Consider the following 14,532-nt stretch of genomic DNA (forward strand, 5'->3'; position numbering starts at 1 on the left):
TTACCTGCACCACCTCCCTGAAGGAATTTGAGGATTACATATATGCAGACAGTCAATGCCAGTGTCTTCCAGGGGGCTCCTCCACTCAGTTCGTTTACTGTACAACAAAATAAAGCATACATTAGTGAAGTAAGTTTAAATAAATGCTTTAGAACATAGAAAAATACAGCGCAGTACAGGCTCTTTGGCCCTCGATGTTGCGCCGATCCAAGACCACCTAACCTACACTAGCCCACTATCCTCCATATGCCTATCCAATGCCCGTTTAAATCCCCATAAAGAGGGAGAGTCCACCACTGCTACTGGCAGGGCATTCCATGAACTCACGACTTGCTGAGTAAAGAATCTACCCCTAACATCTGTCCTATACCTACCACCCCTTAATTTAAAGCTATGTCCCCTCGTAATAGTTGACTCCATACGTGGAAAAAGGTTCTCATGGTCAACTCTATCTAAACCCCTAATTATCTTGTACACCTCTATCAAGTCACCCCTAAACCTTCTTTTCTCCAATGAAAACAGCCCCAAGTGCCTCAGCCTTTCCTCATACGATCTTCCTACCATACCAGGCAACATCCTGGTAAACCTCCTCTGCACCCGTTCCAGTGCCTCCACATCCTTCCTATAGTATGGCGACCAAAGCTGCACACAATACTCCAGATGCGGCCGCACCAGAGTCTTATACAACTGAAACATGACCTCAGGACTCCAGAACTCAATTCCTCTACCAATAAAAGCCAGTACGCCATATGCCTTCTTCACCGCACTATTTCCCTGGGTGGCAACTTTCAAAGATCTGTGTACATGGACACCAAGATCCCTCTGCTCATCCACACTACCAAGTATCCGACCATTAGCCCAGTACCCCATCTTTTTATTACTCTTACCAAAGTGAATCACTTCACACTTACCGACATTGAACTCCATTTGCCACCTTTCTGCCCAGCTCTGCAGCTTATCTATATCCCGCTGTAACCTGACACATCCTTCCTCACTGTCAACAACTCCACTGACTTTCGTATCATCCGCAAACTTGCTCACCCAACCTTCTAGCCCCTCCTCCAGGTCATTTATAAAAATGACAAACAGCAATGGTCCCAAAACAGATCCTTGCGGAACACCGCAAGTAACTGCACTCCAAGATGAACCTTTGCCATCAACTACTACCCTCTGTCTTCTTCCAGCCAGCCAATTCCTAATCCAAACCTCCAACTCACCCTCAATGCCATACCTCCGTATTTTTTGCAGTAGCCTACCATGGGGAACCTTATTAAACGCCTTACTAAAATCCATATACACCACATCTACCACTTTACCCTCGTCTACCTCCTTAGTCACCTTCTCAAAGAATTCAATAAGGTTTGTGAGGCACGACCTGCCCTTCACAAAACCATGCTGACTATCCTTGATCACATTATTCCTATCCAGATGTTCATAAATCCTATCTCTTACAATTCTCTCTAAGACTTTGCCCACAACAGAAGTGAGACTCACCGGCCTATAGTTACTAGGGTTATCCCTACTCCCCTTCTTGAACAAGGGAACCACATTTGCTATCCTCCAGTCTTCTGGCACTACTCCTGTAGACAACGAGGACATAAAAATCAAGGACAATGGCTCTGCAATCTCCTCCCTTGCTTCCCAGAGAATCCTAGGATAAATGCCATCAGGCCCAGGGGACTTATCTATTTTCACCCTTTCCAGAATTTCCAAAACCTCTTCCCTGCATACCTCAAAGCCGTCCATTCTAATTAATTGTGACTCAGTATTCACATCGGCAACAATGTCCTGTTCCTGAGTGAATACTGACGAAAAGTATTCATTCAGTGTCTCCCCAATCTCCTCAGCCTCCACACGAAACTTCCCACTACTATCCTTGACTGGACCTATTCCTACCCTCGTCATTCTTTTATTCCTGACATACCTATAGAAAGCCTTTGGGTTTTCCCTAATCCCACCAACTTGCTGCTCTTAGCTCTCTCTTCAGATCCTTCCTGGCTACCTTATAACTCTCAATCACCCCAATTGAACCTTCATGCCTCATCTTTACATAGGCCGCCCTCTTCCATTTAACAAGGGATTCCAATGTCTTATTAAACCACGGCTCCCTCACACGACCCTTTCCTCCCTGCCTGACAGGTACATACTTATCAAGGACACTCAATAGTTGCTCCTTGAACAAGCTCCACATATCAATTACGCCCTTGCTTTGAAGCTTACTTTTCCAAGCCATGCATCCTAAGTCGTGCCTCACCGCATCATAATTTCCCTGCCCCCAGCTATAACTCTTGCCCTGCAGTGCACACTTATCCCTCTCCATCACTAGAGTAAAAGTCACCGAATTGTGGTCACTGTCCCCAAAGTGCTCACCTACCTCCAATTCTAACAGCTGGCCTGGTTCGTTACCCAGAACCAAATCCAGTATGGCCTCACCTCTTGTTGGCCTGTCTTCATATTGTGTCAGGAAACCCTCCTGCACACATTGGACAAACACCGACCCATCTAACGAACTCGAGCTATAGCTTTCCCAGTCAATATCTGGAAAGTTAAAGTCCCCCATAACAACCACTCTATTACTTTCACTCTTCTCCTGAATCATCCTCGCAATCCTTTCTTCTACGTCTCTCAGACTATTAGGAGGCCTGTAGAAAACTCCTAACAGGGTGTCCTCACCTTTCCTATTCCTAACCTCAGCCCAAACCACCTCAGATGGCGAGTCTTCATCCATCGTCCTTTCCACCGCTGTTATACTATCTTTGACAAGCAATGCCACACCTCGCCCTCTTTTACCCCCACCTCTGACCCTACTAAAACACTTAAACCCTGGAACCTGCAACAGCCAATCCTGTCCCTGTTCTACCCATGTCTCCGTAATAGCCACAACATCGAAGTCCCAGGTACCAACCCACGCTGCAAGTTCACCTACCTTATTTCGTATACTTCTTGCATTGAAGTATACACACTTCAAGCCACTTTCCTGTTTACAGGCACCCTCCTTTGAGATTGATGCCATGTTCCTAACCTCCCTACACTCCAGGTCCTGCACCCTAACGCTACAGTCTAGGTTCCCATGCCCCTGCAGAGTTAGTTTAAACCCCCCCCAAGAGCACTAGCAAACCTCCCCCCCAAGGATACTGGTGCCCCTCAGGTTCAGGTGTAGGCCATCCACATGTAGATTAGCTCAGGTAATCCAATTGACTATCAAGGACATGCCAACTAGAACGTGGAAAGTGAGAGATAAGGTACCTTATTTATTAAAGATATGATTACAACATTAAGGAAAGAAATCAGAAACTTGTAGTACAGAACCAAGGAATGATAGTAGCTTTAAAACTAGTGGGAGCTGCCTCTAGGTGTCTCAGTATCAGCACTAAGTGGAACGTAATAATTTGGTAAGAAACGTTTGCAGCAAAAAACTTAATTCTTTTGCTGGAAAAATTTAAATTTAGCACTTTGGGAAGAACAGCATAGCTTAACTTAGAACTACTTGAGTGGTTTCAAGATACAGGGCTAACCTTTGCCAATTTAGCAGAGAGTCAATTTTGAAGAGTTGCCCTAAAATCCCTACCAACTTTTCCTGTTCAATTTTATGCTACCCACCTCATTATTTATGCATCACATCCTTCACAGAATTGTTCTCATGTTATCTGGAGCTCAGCAAAGACAAAATGCTGGCTGGTATTAAGGCCTCTTGGTGTGATATTTACACCATGTCCATCACATCAAACACTGCCAGCCTGGTCTAAACTAACCATTTTGGTCAGTATGGCAGTGAACGTCTGTGCTCTGCAACAGTAAGTATCACCATCTTATCTCTGCTACCTGCACTTCTGACTATACCACTGCAGCCACCTGCCAACCAAGGCACATGATCTACCACTCTCAGTGTCGCACATGGCATCTTTCCTTAAATCATTCTCCCTCACTCTATTCTCCCCAAACGACTAAGTCTCCCTGCTCTCTGCACTTCCTACTCACTCACTTGGGCTACCTCACTAACTTTCCTAAATGACGACGGACCAACCCCACGACAGGACAAAGTCCCCCTTGACTGTTATTTGCTGCCTAACACGACAAGACCATCTGGCTGTCTGTCTACACTAAGGACAACACACAGGCGCTTTAGTGTGAGCATCCCATTGAGTGAGCATCAAGAAAGCAACAGCCTAAAGATGCATTCGGTTATTGAGTCATAGAGTTATGCAGTAAGGAAACATTGCCTTCAGTATAACTCGTCCATGCCAACAGACTTCCCAATCTGACCTACTCCTGTTAGCCAGCATTTGGCCCATATTCCTCTAAACCTTTCCTTTCATATATCTATCCAGATGCCTTTTTAATGTTGTAATTGTATCCACCTCCACCACCTCCTCTGAGAGCTCATTCCAGACAAATACCACCCTCTGCCTGAAAACGTTACACCTTCTGATCTGAAGAAGGGTCACTGGACCCGAAACGTTGACTCTGATTTCTCTCCACCGATGCTGCGAGACCTGCTGAGTTTTCAAACAATTTCTGTTTATGTTTCTGATTTCAAGCATTTGCAATTCTTTTGGGCTTGTTTTTGAAAACCAATATCCTAGTCATGCATGTTGGAGAAGCTTGAACACACGCACAGATTCAAGAACAGCTTCTCTCTTGCTGTTGTTAGACTGCTGAATGGACCTCTCTAATTTCAAATCTAATGTTGACCTTGTTTTCGTGCACCTCCTGTGCAGTCGTAAATTTGTGCGCGTTGATTTGTCTAAACACACTATGATCTGTATGTCCTTGTTTGTTATGATCCACCTGTATTGCTCGCAAAACAAAAAACTTTTCACTGTACTTAGGTACACATGACAAGAATAAATCAAATCAAGCTAAAGAGATGCTTTCACTTGGAGTGCTAGAAGTTAGTGGGTGGCACGGTGGCTCGGTGGTTAGCACTGCTGCCTCACAGTGCCAGGGACCTGGGTACAATTCCCGCCTCAGGCAACTGTCTGTGTGGAGTTTGCACATTCTCCCAGTGTCTGCGTGGGTTTCCTCCCACAGTCCAAAAATGTGCAGGTTAGGTGAATTGACCTTGGTAAATTGCCCATGGTGTTAGGTGTAGGGGAATGGGTCAGTGTGGACTTGTTGGGCCGAAGGGCCTGTTTCCACGCTGTCGGGAATCTGAAAAAAAAATCCGAATAGCTAGCCAGAAAAAAAATAGGATAATAAAAAGGACCCTCTCACCTTGAATACCAAATTTAGTAATGACTGAAATCAACTATTCAATTCCCAATATCAGCAGCACCAGTATCTTCCATTGCAAAGCCTGCAACAATCAACAATCCACTCTTTATAAGCAATTCAGAGACTGACCCAAACATCATTGCTTAAAGTTTTATTGTTTTGGACTCACCTCTTACCTTTAGTCTGTGTGTGTTGCGTTATAACTATTTTTGTGTTTAGTAATTAATAAACTCACTCTTTGTTATCTCAAGAAAGCTTGGTTAGAATGGTTCCTTTTTAAAGCAGTTCATATAGGATCTCAGAGAAAAACATCCACAAGGAAAGCAATTAGTTTCTAGATTCATCTTGTTGAGTTGGGGGTACAGCAGCAGCTGTAAAAGGACAGATGTCAGTTCATCCCTTATCATCCAGGAGTTTAATATTTGGAGTATCCCGCCTGGAACCATAACTAATTGGGGAACCTCTTGATTTCACAATGGTCACTAAGATTCTAGATTTTATCAGGCTACCTTTAAAGAGATGGAACAGAGAAGTGGTCAAATGAGTTATTAGGTTAAAATACAGAAAACATGTTAGGAAATATTTGAAAGCAACTAAGTTAACAACCTCGGAGTGAGAGCTTTAACAATCAAATAACACAATTATGATTAATAAAGGTGTGAGAGAGAAAACTAAACAAAAACGGACAATGTAGATGGAAGGGACTGGGGCAGAAACAAAAGAACAGGAAAGAAAGATTTTAAAACTTGAGGAATAGGAATCTTATCAATAGTATATTTTGCAAACTATATTTTGAATGGGAAGGGTAATTCAAGGTAAGGTGGCCTCTTTAAAAACAGAGGCAGGTAATGTTCCAAGGTAAAATAAGGAAATGGCAGACTTGCTGAATACTCACTTGATATCAATCTTCAGAGTAGAAGAAGTGGATAAATGCCTAACATTCCAAGGAAACTCAATCACAGTTCAAGGATTATAACTCACTAAAGTTAACATAAGCAAGGAAGCAGAACCGTAGAAAACTAATGGCAGCAAAGACTGACAAACCTCCAGGACATGATAGTTTCCCAGGGCTTTAAAGGACTTACTAATTCAAAGTTTGTGAAAAGATTTGTAGCTCGGGTGCTCGTTGTTGTGGTTCTGTTCACCGAGCTGGGAATTTGTGTTGCAGACGTTTCGTCCCCTGGCTAGGTGACATCCTCAGTGCTTGGGAGCCTCCTGTGAAGCAATTCTGTGATCTTTCCTCCAGCATTTGTAGTGGTTTGAATCTGTCGCTTCCGGTTGTCAGTTCCAGCTGTCCGTTGCAGTGGTCGGTATATTGGGTCCAGATCGATGTGCTTATTGATTTAATCTGTGGATGAGTGCCACGCCTCTAGGAATTCCCTGGCTGTTCTCTGTTTGGCTTGTCCTATAATAGTAGTGTTGTCCTAGTCGAATTCATGTTGCTTGTCATCTGCATGTGCGGCTACTAAGGATAGCTGATCATGTTGGCTACTAAGGATAGCTGTTGGTTTGTGTGCTGTTATGAGTCCTAGTGGTCGCAGTAGTCTGGCTGTCATTTCGGAAATCCTCTTGATGTATAGTAGTGTGGCCATACAAAGTGTGGTAACAGCCACTCTCTGATAACAACTCACCAGAACGAAGGACCCGATACCCAGCATGAGCAAAACCAATGTAGTGTACAAAATCCCATGCAAGGACTGCACAAAACACTACATAGGACAAACAGGAAGACAGCTAACGATCCGCATCCATGAACACCAACTAGCCACGAAACGAGACGACCAGCTATCCTTAGTAGATGACAAGCAACATGAATTCGACTAGGACAACACTAGATTAGATTACTTACAGTGTGGAAACAGGCCCTTCGGCCCAACAAGTCCACACCGACCCGCCGAAGCGCAACCCACCCATACCCCTACATTTACCCCTTATTACCTAACACTAAGGGCAATTTAGCATGGCCAATTCACCTAACCTGCACATCTTTGGACTGTGGGAGGAAACCGGAGCACCCGGAGGAAACCCACGCAGACACGGGGAGAACGTGCAAACTCCACACAGTCAGTCGCCTGAGTCGGGAATTGAACCCGGGTCTCTGGCGCTGTGAGGCAGCAGTGCTAACCATTGTGCCACCGTGCCGCCCACAATTACACTATTATAGGACAAGCCAAACAGAGAACAGCCAGGGAATTCCTCGAGGCGTGGCACTCATCCACAGATTCAATCAATAAGCACATCGATCTGGACCCAATATACCGGCCACTGCAACGGACAGCTGGAACTGACAACTGGAAGCGACAGATTCAAACCACTACAAATGCTGGAGGAAAGATCACAGAATTGCTTCACAGGAGGCTCCCAAGCACTGAGGATGTCACCTAGACAGGGGACGAAACGTCTGCAACACAAATTCCCAGCTCGGCGAACAGGACTTACTAATTTTTATGCATGCACCATAGAAAGCATCCTATCCAAATGTATCACAGCTTGGCATGGCAACTGTTCTTCCTAAGGCACAAGAAACAGCAGTGTCATGAACACAGACTAATTTGTCATGCAAACCAGCCTTCCTACCCTTGACTCCATCTACACTTCCCACTGCCTTGGGAAAGCAACCAACACAATCAAAGCCCCTTCCCAGCCCGGTTTTAATCTCTTCAACCCTGTTCCATTGGGCAGAAGATATAAAAATTCAAATATACGTATGAATAAATTCAAGAACACTTCTTCCCAACTGATATAGAGTCAGAGATGTACAGCATGGAAACAGACCTTTTAGGTTCAACCCGTCCATGCCGACCAGATATCCCAACCCAATCTAGTCCCACCTGCCAACACCTGGCCCATATCCCTCCAAACCCTTCCTATTCATATACCCATCCAAATGCCTTTTAAATGTTGCAATTATATCAGCCTCCACCACTTCCTCTGGCAGCTCATTCCATACAGGTACTACCCTCTGTGTGAAAAAGTTGCCCCTTAGGACTCTTTTATATCTTTCCCCTCTCACCCTAAACCTATGCCCTCTAGTTCTGGACTCCCCGACCCCAGGGAAAAGACCTTGTCTATTTATCCTATCCATGCTCCTCATAATTTTGTAAACCTCTATAAGGTCACTAGAATGGGTTGGGGTGTCTGGTTGACATGGATGGGTTGGATCGAAGGGTCTGTTTCCGTGCTGTACATCTCTATGACTCTATGCACAATATAAGACGGTCCAAATACGCCAGTAATAAACACTGGCAGCCAGTTAGTAATGTAGACAAAATTACAAAATGACATACGTCAATTAGCTGAGCAGATGAAACTCTGTTCCAGGAAGGACCACTCGACCCGAAATGTTAGCTCTGATTTCTCTCCACAGATTTTGCCAGACCTGCTGAGCTTTTCCAGCAATTTCTGTTTTTGTTGTGGATGAAACTATGATTTGGTAATTGCATTTTAATGTAAGCATTACTTTGGATCATAATAAATCAGAATATTTTAAAATTGTGAAAATCTAGGAAATGTAGTCCAGAGCTGCAGGTATCAAATCTTTCCTAATGTTTTTTCTTATATTTGCCTCAAACCTATTCAATTTCTAAACTTCTTTCAGTTCAGATGAAAGATTAAAGATAAGTGAACTTAATTCCTTTATACTTTTTCTCCTCTATGCTACCTGCTATGCTTTTTCTGCAGCATTTGCTTTGGTAGGATGAACGTTTTCATCCTAATATGCTGTCATTTTGTAATAGCTGTGTTAATGTTTAGGATTCTTGCCAGTAATTCAAAACAATTATACTTTTGGCAGAATCCAATCTCACCTGAACCCATATCAAGCAAGCAGCTTCATCTTCCACTCTCCTATTACTGAGACTGCTAATAATATCAGCATCAGGGCCATGCAGAAGCACTCATGAGTTTGTTGAACTATTACACCACCCTGCCCAACCCCAATTTCTGAACCACCATCGGAGCCTCAGCCAGTCCTTTTGAACTTAATTCCATTCTCTGAAGTCACTGGTGCCTTTTCAGTGCAGATGCAGATTGAAAAACAAAAGCAGAAACACGTCCCATGTCAGTCTCCCGTTCTCCGCCATCTCATTTTGGCAATCGTTTATACAAGCAGACAAAAGGAGCCTTGTCTCAGCCAGTAAACCGGCTTGGCATTGCCTTTGTTAAAGGAGCACTACCCTTAATCTCAGCTGGTGAGAGAACTGACCTTGCCCCCGAAAAAAAGGTTGGTGAACATTCAAAAGATGGCATTTAACTCTTCCTCTTTAATGTGACGCCAACACATTTCTCATAGGAGGATCGCGCAGGCTCTTTTGATATCCTTCAAAACTAGTTCAAGGAACAAGGAGGGAGAAAGAGAGCAAGAAGCAAGGATTTTGTTAAAAAGGCATTTTGATGACTTTGAAAAAACAGAAAAAGCAAAGAAAGGGTCAAATTTCTTTAGAATCCAGAGTCAGAGTGACTGTTACTCCAAGCAAATGAGAGATCCCACCACCAAAGCATTCAATCTCCCAATAACTGGATGGGGACGTCAATATGATTAACATTCATATGAAAAAGCAACAAGTCACTTTCCAGGTCAGCTTTCAGAAAGCTATTCGAACTAGCTTTCACACTGTCAGTAATGTCTTCATTCACTTCTCTCCTTCATCAAACTTTAAAGAAACCTGCTGGCTCAATGCAGTCCTGATACGTTCTCATCTTTGAGGACCAATTCAGTTGGGATAGAGATGGAAATGGTGTGGTGGTGCCAGGGGCTGCTATCGATAACTCTGGACTGGGCCAATCAAGGATCTCATTCTCAATAAGATCCATCTCATCAACCCCCTTCCAAACACGACAGCAAGGTTCACTACTTCAGTGGAATAACTACAAAGTGGGGACCACACTGCACATGCAAGTCCTGGCGGCATAAATAAATTGGTCAATCAAATCTGTTCTTCCAATCAACTTCAACTCCACTTTATTCTCCATAACCCTAGACCGCCACACAAATTAAAATCTATTTATCTCTCCCCTAAATATACTTAATAACACAGCCGCTACAGTACAAATCCCATGGATTCACCACCCTCAGAGATTACCCCCTCATCTCTGATATAAGAGGGCGACACCTTAATCTGAGATTATGCCCTCTACTCCCAGACTCTCTCACAAGGGGAAGCAGTCTCTCCAAACCTATTTTGTAATGTGCCTAGAATGTTATTTTTTTTTTTTTTTTTTTTGAGCTCCAGAGACAGTCCCCTTCCCCTCTGACACAGTCAAGGAGAGTCCTTGCAGTACACGTGCACACACACTAGTCCAGCTCCCTCAAGAGCCTGCTCTCAGAATGAACAGGATGTCTGATCCTCATGTTCTACGCTCCTGTTCATCTTTTTTTTTTCCTTTTTTTTTCTCCTTAAACCCCCCACACTACCGCCTAACTGCGGCAGTGCTTATTTTTTCCCCAGCACCCATGTTGTGTGCGTGCAGTGTGAGACACAGTGAGAGACGCAAGTGCACAAATCTTTACCAAGAATGTTATATGTTTCAGTAAGGTCACAGCTCATTCGTCTAAACTCCAATTAGTTCAGACCCAACCTAACCAACACCTCCTTAGAGAAAATCTTTCCATACACAGGATCAATCTAATATTCTTTCTCTGAACTGCCTACAATGCCAGTTTACCTTTCCTTAGCTAAGGGGCCAAAATAGTTCACAGTATTTGGAATGTGGTCTAACCGGTGGCTTGGAGAAAGTGAGGACCGCAGATGCTAGAGATCGGAGTCGAAAAGTGTGGTGCTGGAAAAACACAGCCGGTGAGGCAGCATCCGAGGAGCAGGAGATTCGATGTTTCAAGCAGAAGCTCTTCATCATGAATTGGGGGGAGCCCAAGGGGGCTGAGAGATAAATGGTTCAGGGGGAAGCACAGACGTAGCTGGGAATACGATAGGTGGATGAAGGTGTGGGGTGATAGCAATAGGTCAGAGAGGAGGGTGGAGCAGATAGGCGGGAAGGAAGATGGACAGGTAGGACAGTTCAAGAGGCCAGTGCTGAGTTAGGGTTGGGATCTGGGATAAGGTGGGGGCAGGAGAAATGAGGAAACTGGTGAAATCAATATTGATCCCTTGTGATCGGAGGGTCCCAAGGTGGAAGATGAGGTGTTCTTCCTCCGGGCGTCGGATGGTTAGAGTTTGGTGATGGAGGAGACCCAGGACTACCATGTCTTTGGCGAAATAGGAGGGGGAGTTGAAGTGTTCGGCCACAGGGCAGTGAGGTTGGTTAGTGTGGGTGTCCTGAGATGTTCTGTGGGAGGTTCCGCAGGTTGGCATCCTATCTCCCCAATGTAGAGGAGACCACTTCAAGAGAAACAGACACAATAGATGGCGTGTATGAAAGTACAGGTAAATCTCTATTGGATGTGGAAGAATCCTTTGGGGCCTTGGATGGAGGTGAGGGAGGAGGTGTGGGCACAGGTTTTGGACTTCTTGCGGTGGCAGGGGAAGGTGCTGGGAATGGAGGGTGGGTTGGTGGCGGGCGTGGACCTAACAATGGAGTCGCGGAGGGCAAAGTCACTGCAGAACAGATAGAGATGGGGAGAGAAATACACCGCTGGTGGTGGGGTCCGATTGTAGGTCGCGGAGCTGGCAGAGGATGATGCGATGCATCCAGGAGATTGGTGGGGTGTAAGGTGAGGACTGGGGCATTCTGTCCTTGTTGCAGTTGGAGGGGTGGAGTTCACAGACGGAGGTGCGGGAGCTGAAGGAGATGCACTGGAGGGCGTCATTGACCACGTGGGAGGGGAAATTATGGCCCCAGAAGAAGGAGGCCATCTGGGATGTCCTATGGTGGAATTGGTTCTCCTGGGAGTAGATGCAGCAGAGATGAAGGAATTGGGAATAAGGGATAGCTTTTTTGCAAGAGGCAGGGTGGAAGGAGAAATAGTCCAGGTACCTGTGGGAGCTGTGGGTTTGAAGTGTATGTCAGTGTTGAGTTGGTCATCAGAAATGGAGATGGAGAGATCCAGGAGGGGGAGTGAGGTATCCGAGGTGATCCAGGTGAACTTGAGATCAGGATGGAAGGTGTTCGTGAAGTTGACGAACTGTTCAACCTCCTCGAGAGGGCACGAGGTGGCGCTGGTACAGTCACTGATGTAGTGGAGGAAAAAGGTGGGGAGTGGTGCCAGTGTAGCTGCGGAAGATGGACTGCCTCTGCGATTGTCGCCAAGACAACCACTGCTGCAACCGCCACAAGATCCACCACCACCAAAACCACCGCAGAGGCCAACTGGCATTTTACCTCTGTAGTCGCCCCTTTAGTTGCCGCTGCATCAACCACTTTTGCCTCCACCGATGTCACTCACTGGAACACTGCCGACGACATTGCAAGCGTCACCTGTAACGTCACTTCCGCCCCCATGAATGCCGTCGAAGACAGCACTTCCACCCTTCTGATCCTCAGCATGAACGTCACTCCTGGTGGTGACATCAGCCATAACCATACCCACTCCAGAGACAGTCTCCGCCCCCATTCTCAACTCCAGCCCCATACCAGGTACTAATTCACAGCCCAGCCGTGTTTTTACCATAACTCCCGACCTCCCCCTCACTGAGGATGAATGATCAGTCCATAGTAAAGGCCTCACCTTCATCCCCCCCAATGCTCCTGGATCAATGAATTCAACATGCATGGCGACCTCAAACTTTTCTTCCGCCACCTCTGCCTCCGGGTGTACTTTTCCACCAGGACACCCCACCCCACCCTCCGAGGATTCCTTCTCCCACCTCCAACACACCCCATCCACCTGGACACCCCATGCAGTCTGTTACCCGCCCTTAATCTCATCATCTCCAACTGCCACGGCAACCGCCCAATCTGTCCACCCCCGGATCCACTCCAACCTCTCACTCTCGCAACACTCCCTCTGCTCTAACCCAACCTCACCATCAAACCAGCAGGGGGGGGGGGGGGAAGCGCAGCAGTAGTTTGGCACACCGACCTCTTTACCACTGAAGCCAGACACCAACTCGCAGATACCTCCCCCTACTGCCCCCTCACGTCCCATCACCAAACCATCATCTCCCAGACCATCCACAACCTCATCACCTTAGCGGATCTCCCACCAATAGCCTCTCACCTCACAGTCCGGGAACCCCGCACCTCTTGGTTCTACCTCTACCCAAAATCCACAAACCTGACTGCCCTGATCGATCCATTGTCTCAGTCTGTTCCTGCCCCACTGAATGCATCTCTGCATACCTTGATACTGTCCTATCCCCTCTGGTCGAGGAACTCCCCACCTATATTCAGGACACCACCCACGCCCTCCACCTCCTCCATGGCTTTTGTTTCCCTCGCATCCAATGCCTTATCTCTACCGTGGATATCCAGTCCCTGTACACATTCATCTGCCATGATGAGGACCTCCAAGCCCTCCGTTTCTGCCACCAATCCAACCAGTACCCTTCCACTAACACCCTCATCTGCCTGGCTGAACCAGTCCTCAGCCTCAACAATTTCTCCTTCAAATCCTTCCACTTTTGCCAGACCAAAGAGGTATCCAAGGGTACCCTATTGGTCCCCAGCTATGCTTGCCTCTTCATCAGGGACGTGAAACAGTCCATCTTCCAACAGCTACACCAGCACCATTCCCCAACTTTTCCTCCGCTACATCAATGATTGTATCGGCGCCACCTCGTGCTCCCAAGAAGAGGTTGAACAGTTCATCAACACCTCCCTCCCTGACCTCAAGTTCACCTAGACCATCTTGGACATCTCCCTCCCCTTCCTGGACCTCTCCATCTCCATTTCCAGTGACCGACTCAACATGGACATCTACTACAAACCCACCGACTCCCACAGCTACCTGGACTACACCTTTTTCCACCCTGCCTCCTGCAAAAGTGCTATCCTCTACTCCCAATTTCTCCACCTCTGCCACATCTGCACCCAGTAGGACCAATTCTACCATAGAACATTTCAGATGGCCTCCTTCTTCAGGGACCATAATTTCCCCTCCCATGTGGTCTACGATTCCCTCCAGCACATCTCCTCCAGTTCCCGCACCTCCGCCCTTGAAACCCACCCTTCCCAATGCAACAAGGACATATCCCCTCCCATCCTCAACGTCCATCCCACCAAACCTGCAGGCACAATGCATCATCCTCTACCATTTCTGCCACCTATAAACGGACCCCATCACCAGGGGATATATTTCCCTCCCCATCCCTATCTGCATTCCGCTGAGACCATTCCCTCCGTGACTTCCTTGTTAGGTCCACACCCCCCCACCAACCCACCCTCCACTCCTGGCATCTACCCTTGCCATTGCAAGAATGTTTA

At 46.3% G+C, this 14,532-nt stretch overlaps 1 protein-coding gene across 2 annotated transcripts in view; it reads right to left on the reverse strand.

The window, feature by feature from the left end:
• Positions 1–14,532, reverse strand: part of LOC122551842 (ATP-binding cassette sub-family B member 6-like) — a 264,001-nt gene that overhangs the window by 167,991 nt on the left and 81,478 nt on the right. For both annotated transcript variants that reach the window (XM_043694361.2, XM_043694362.2), the window contains exon 5: positions 5–97. In XM_043694361.2, the coding sequence (XP_043550296.2) occupies positions 5–97 (93 nt within the window). The remainder of the gene's footprint in view (positions 1–4; positions 98–14,532) is intronic.

This window comes from Chiloscyllium plagiosum, unplaced genomic scaffold (assembly GCF_037043375.1).
Source record: "Chiloscyllium plagiosum isolate Xiang-an unplaced genomic scaffold, Cpla_swu_hap1 HiC_scaffold_7, whole genome shotgun sequence".
Classification (NCBI taxonomy): domain Eukaryota; kingdom Metazoa; phylum Chordata; class Chondrichthyes; order Orectolobiformes; family Hemiscylliidae; genus Chiloscyllium; species Chiloscyllium plagiosum.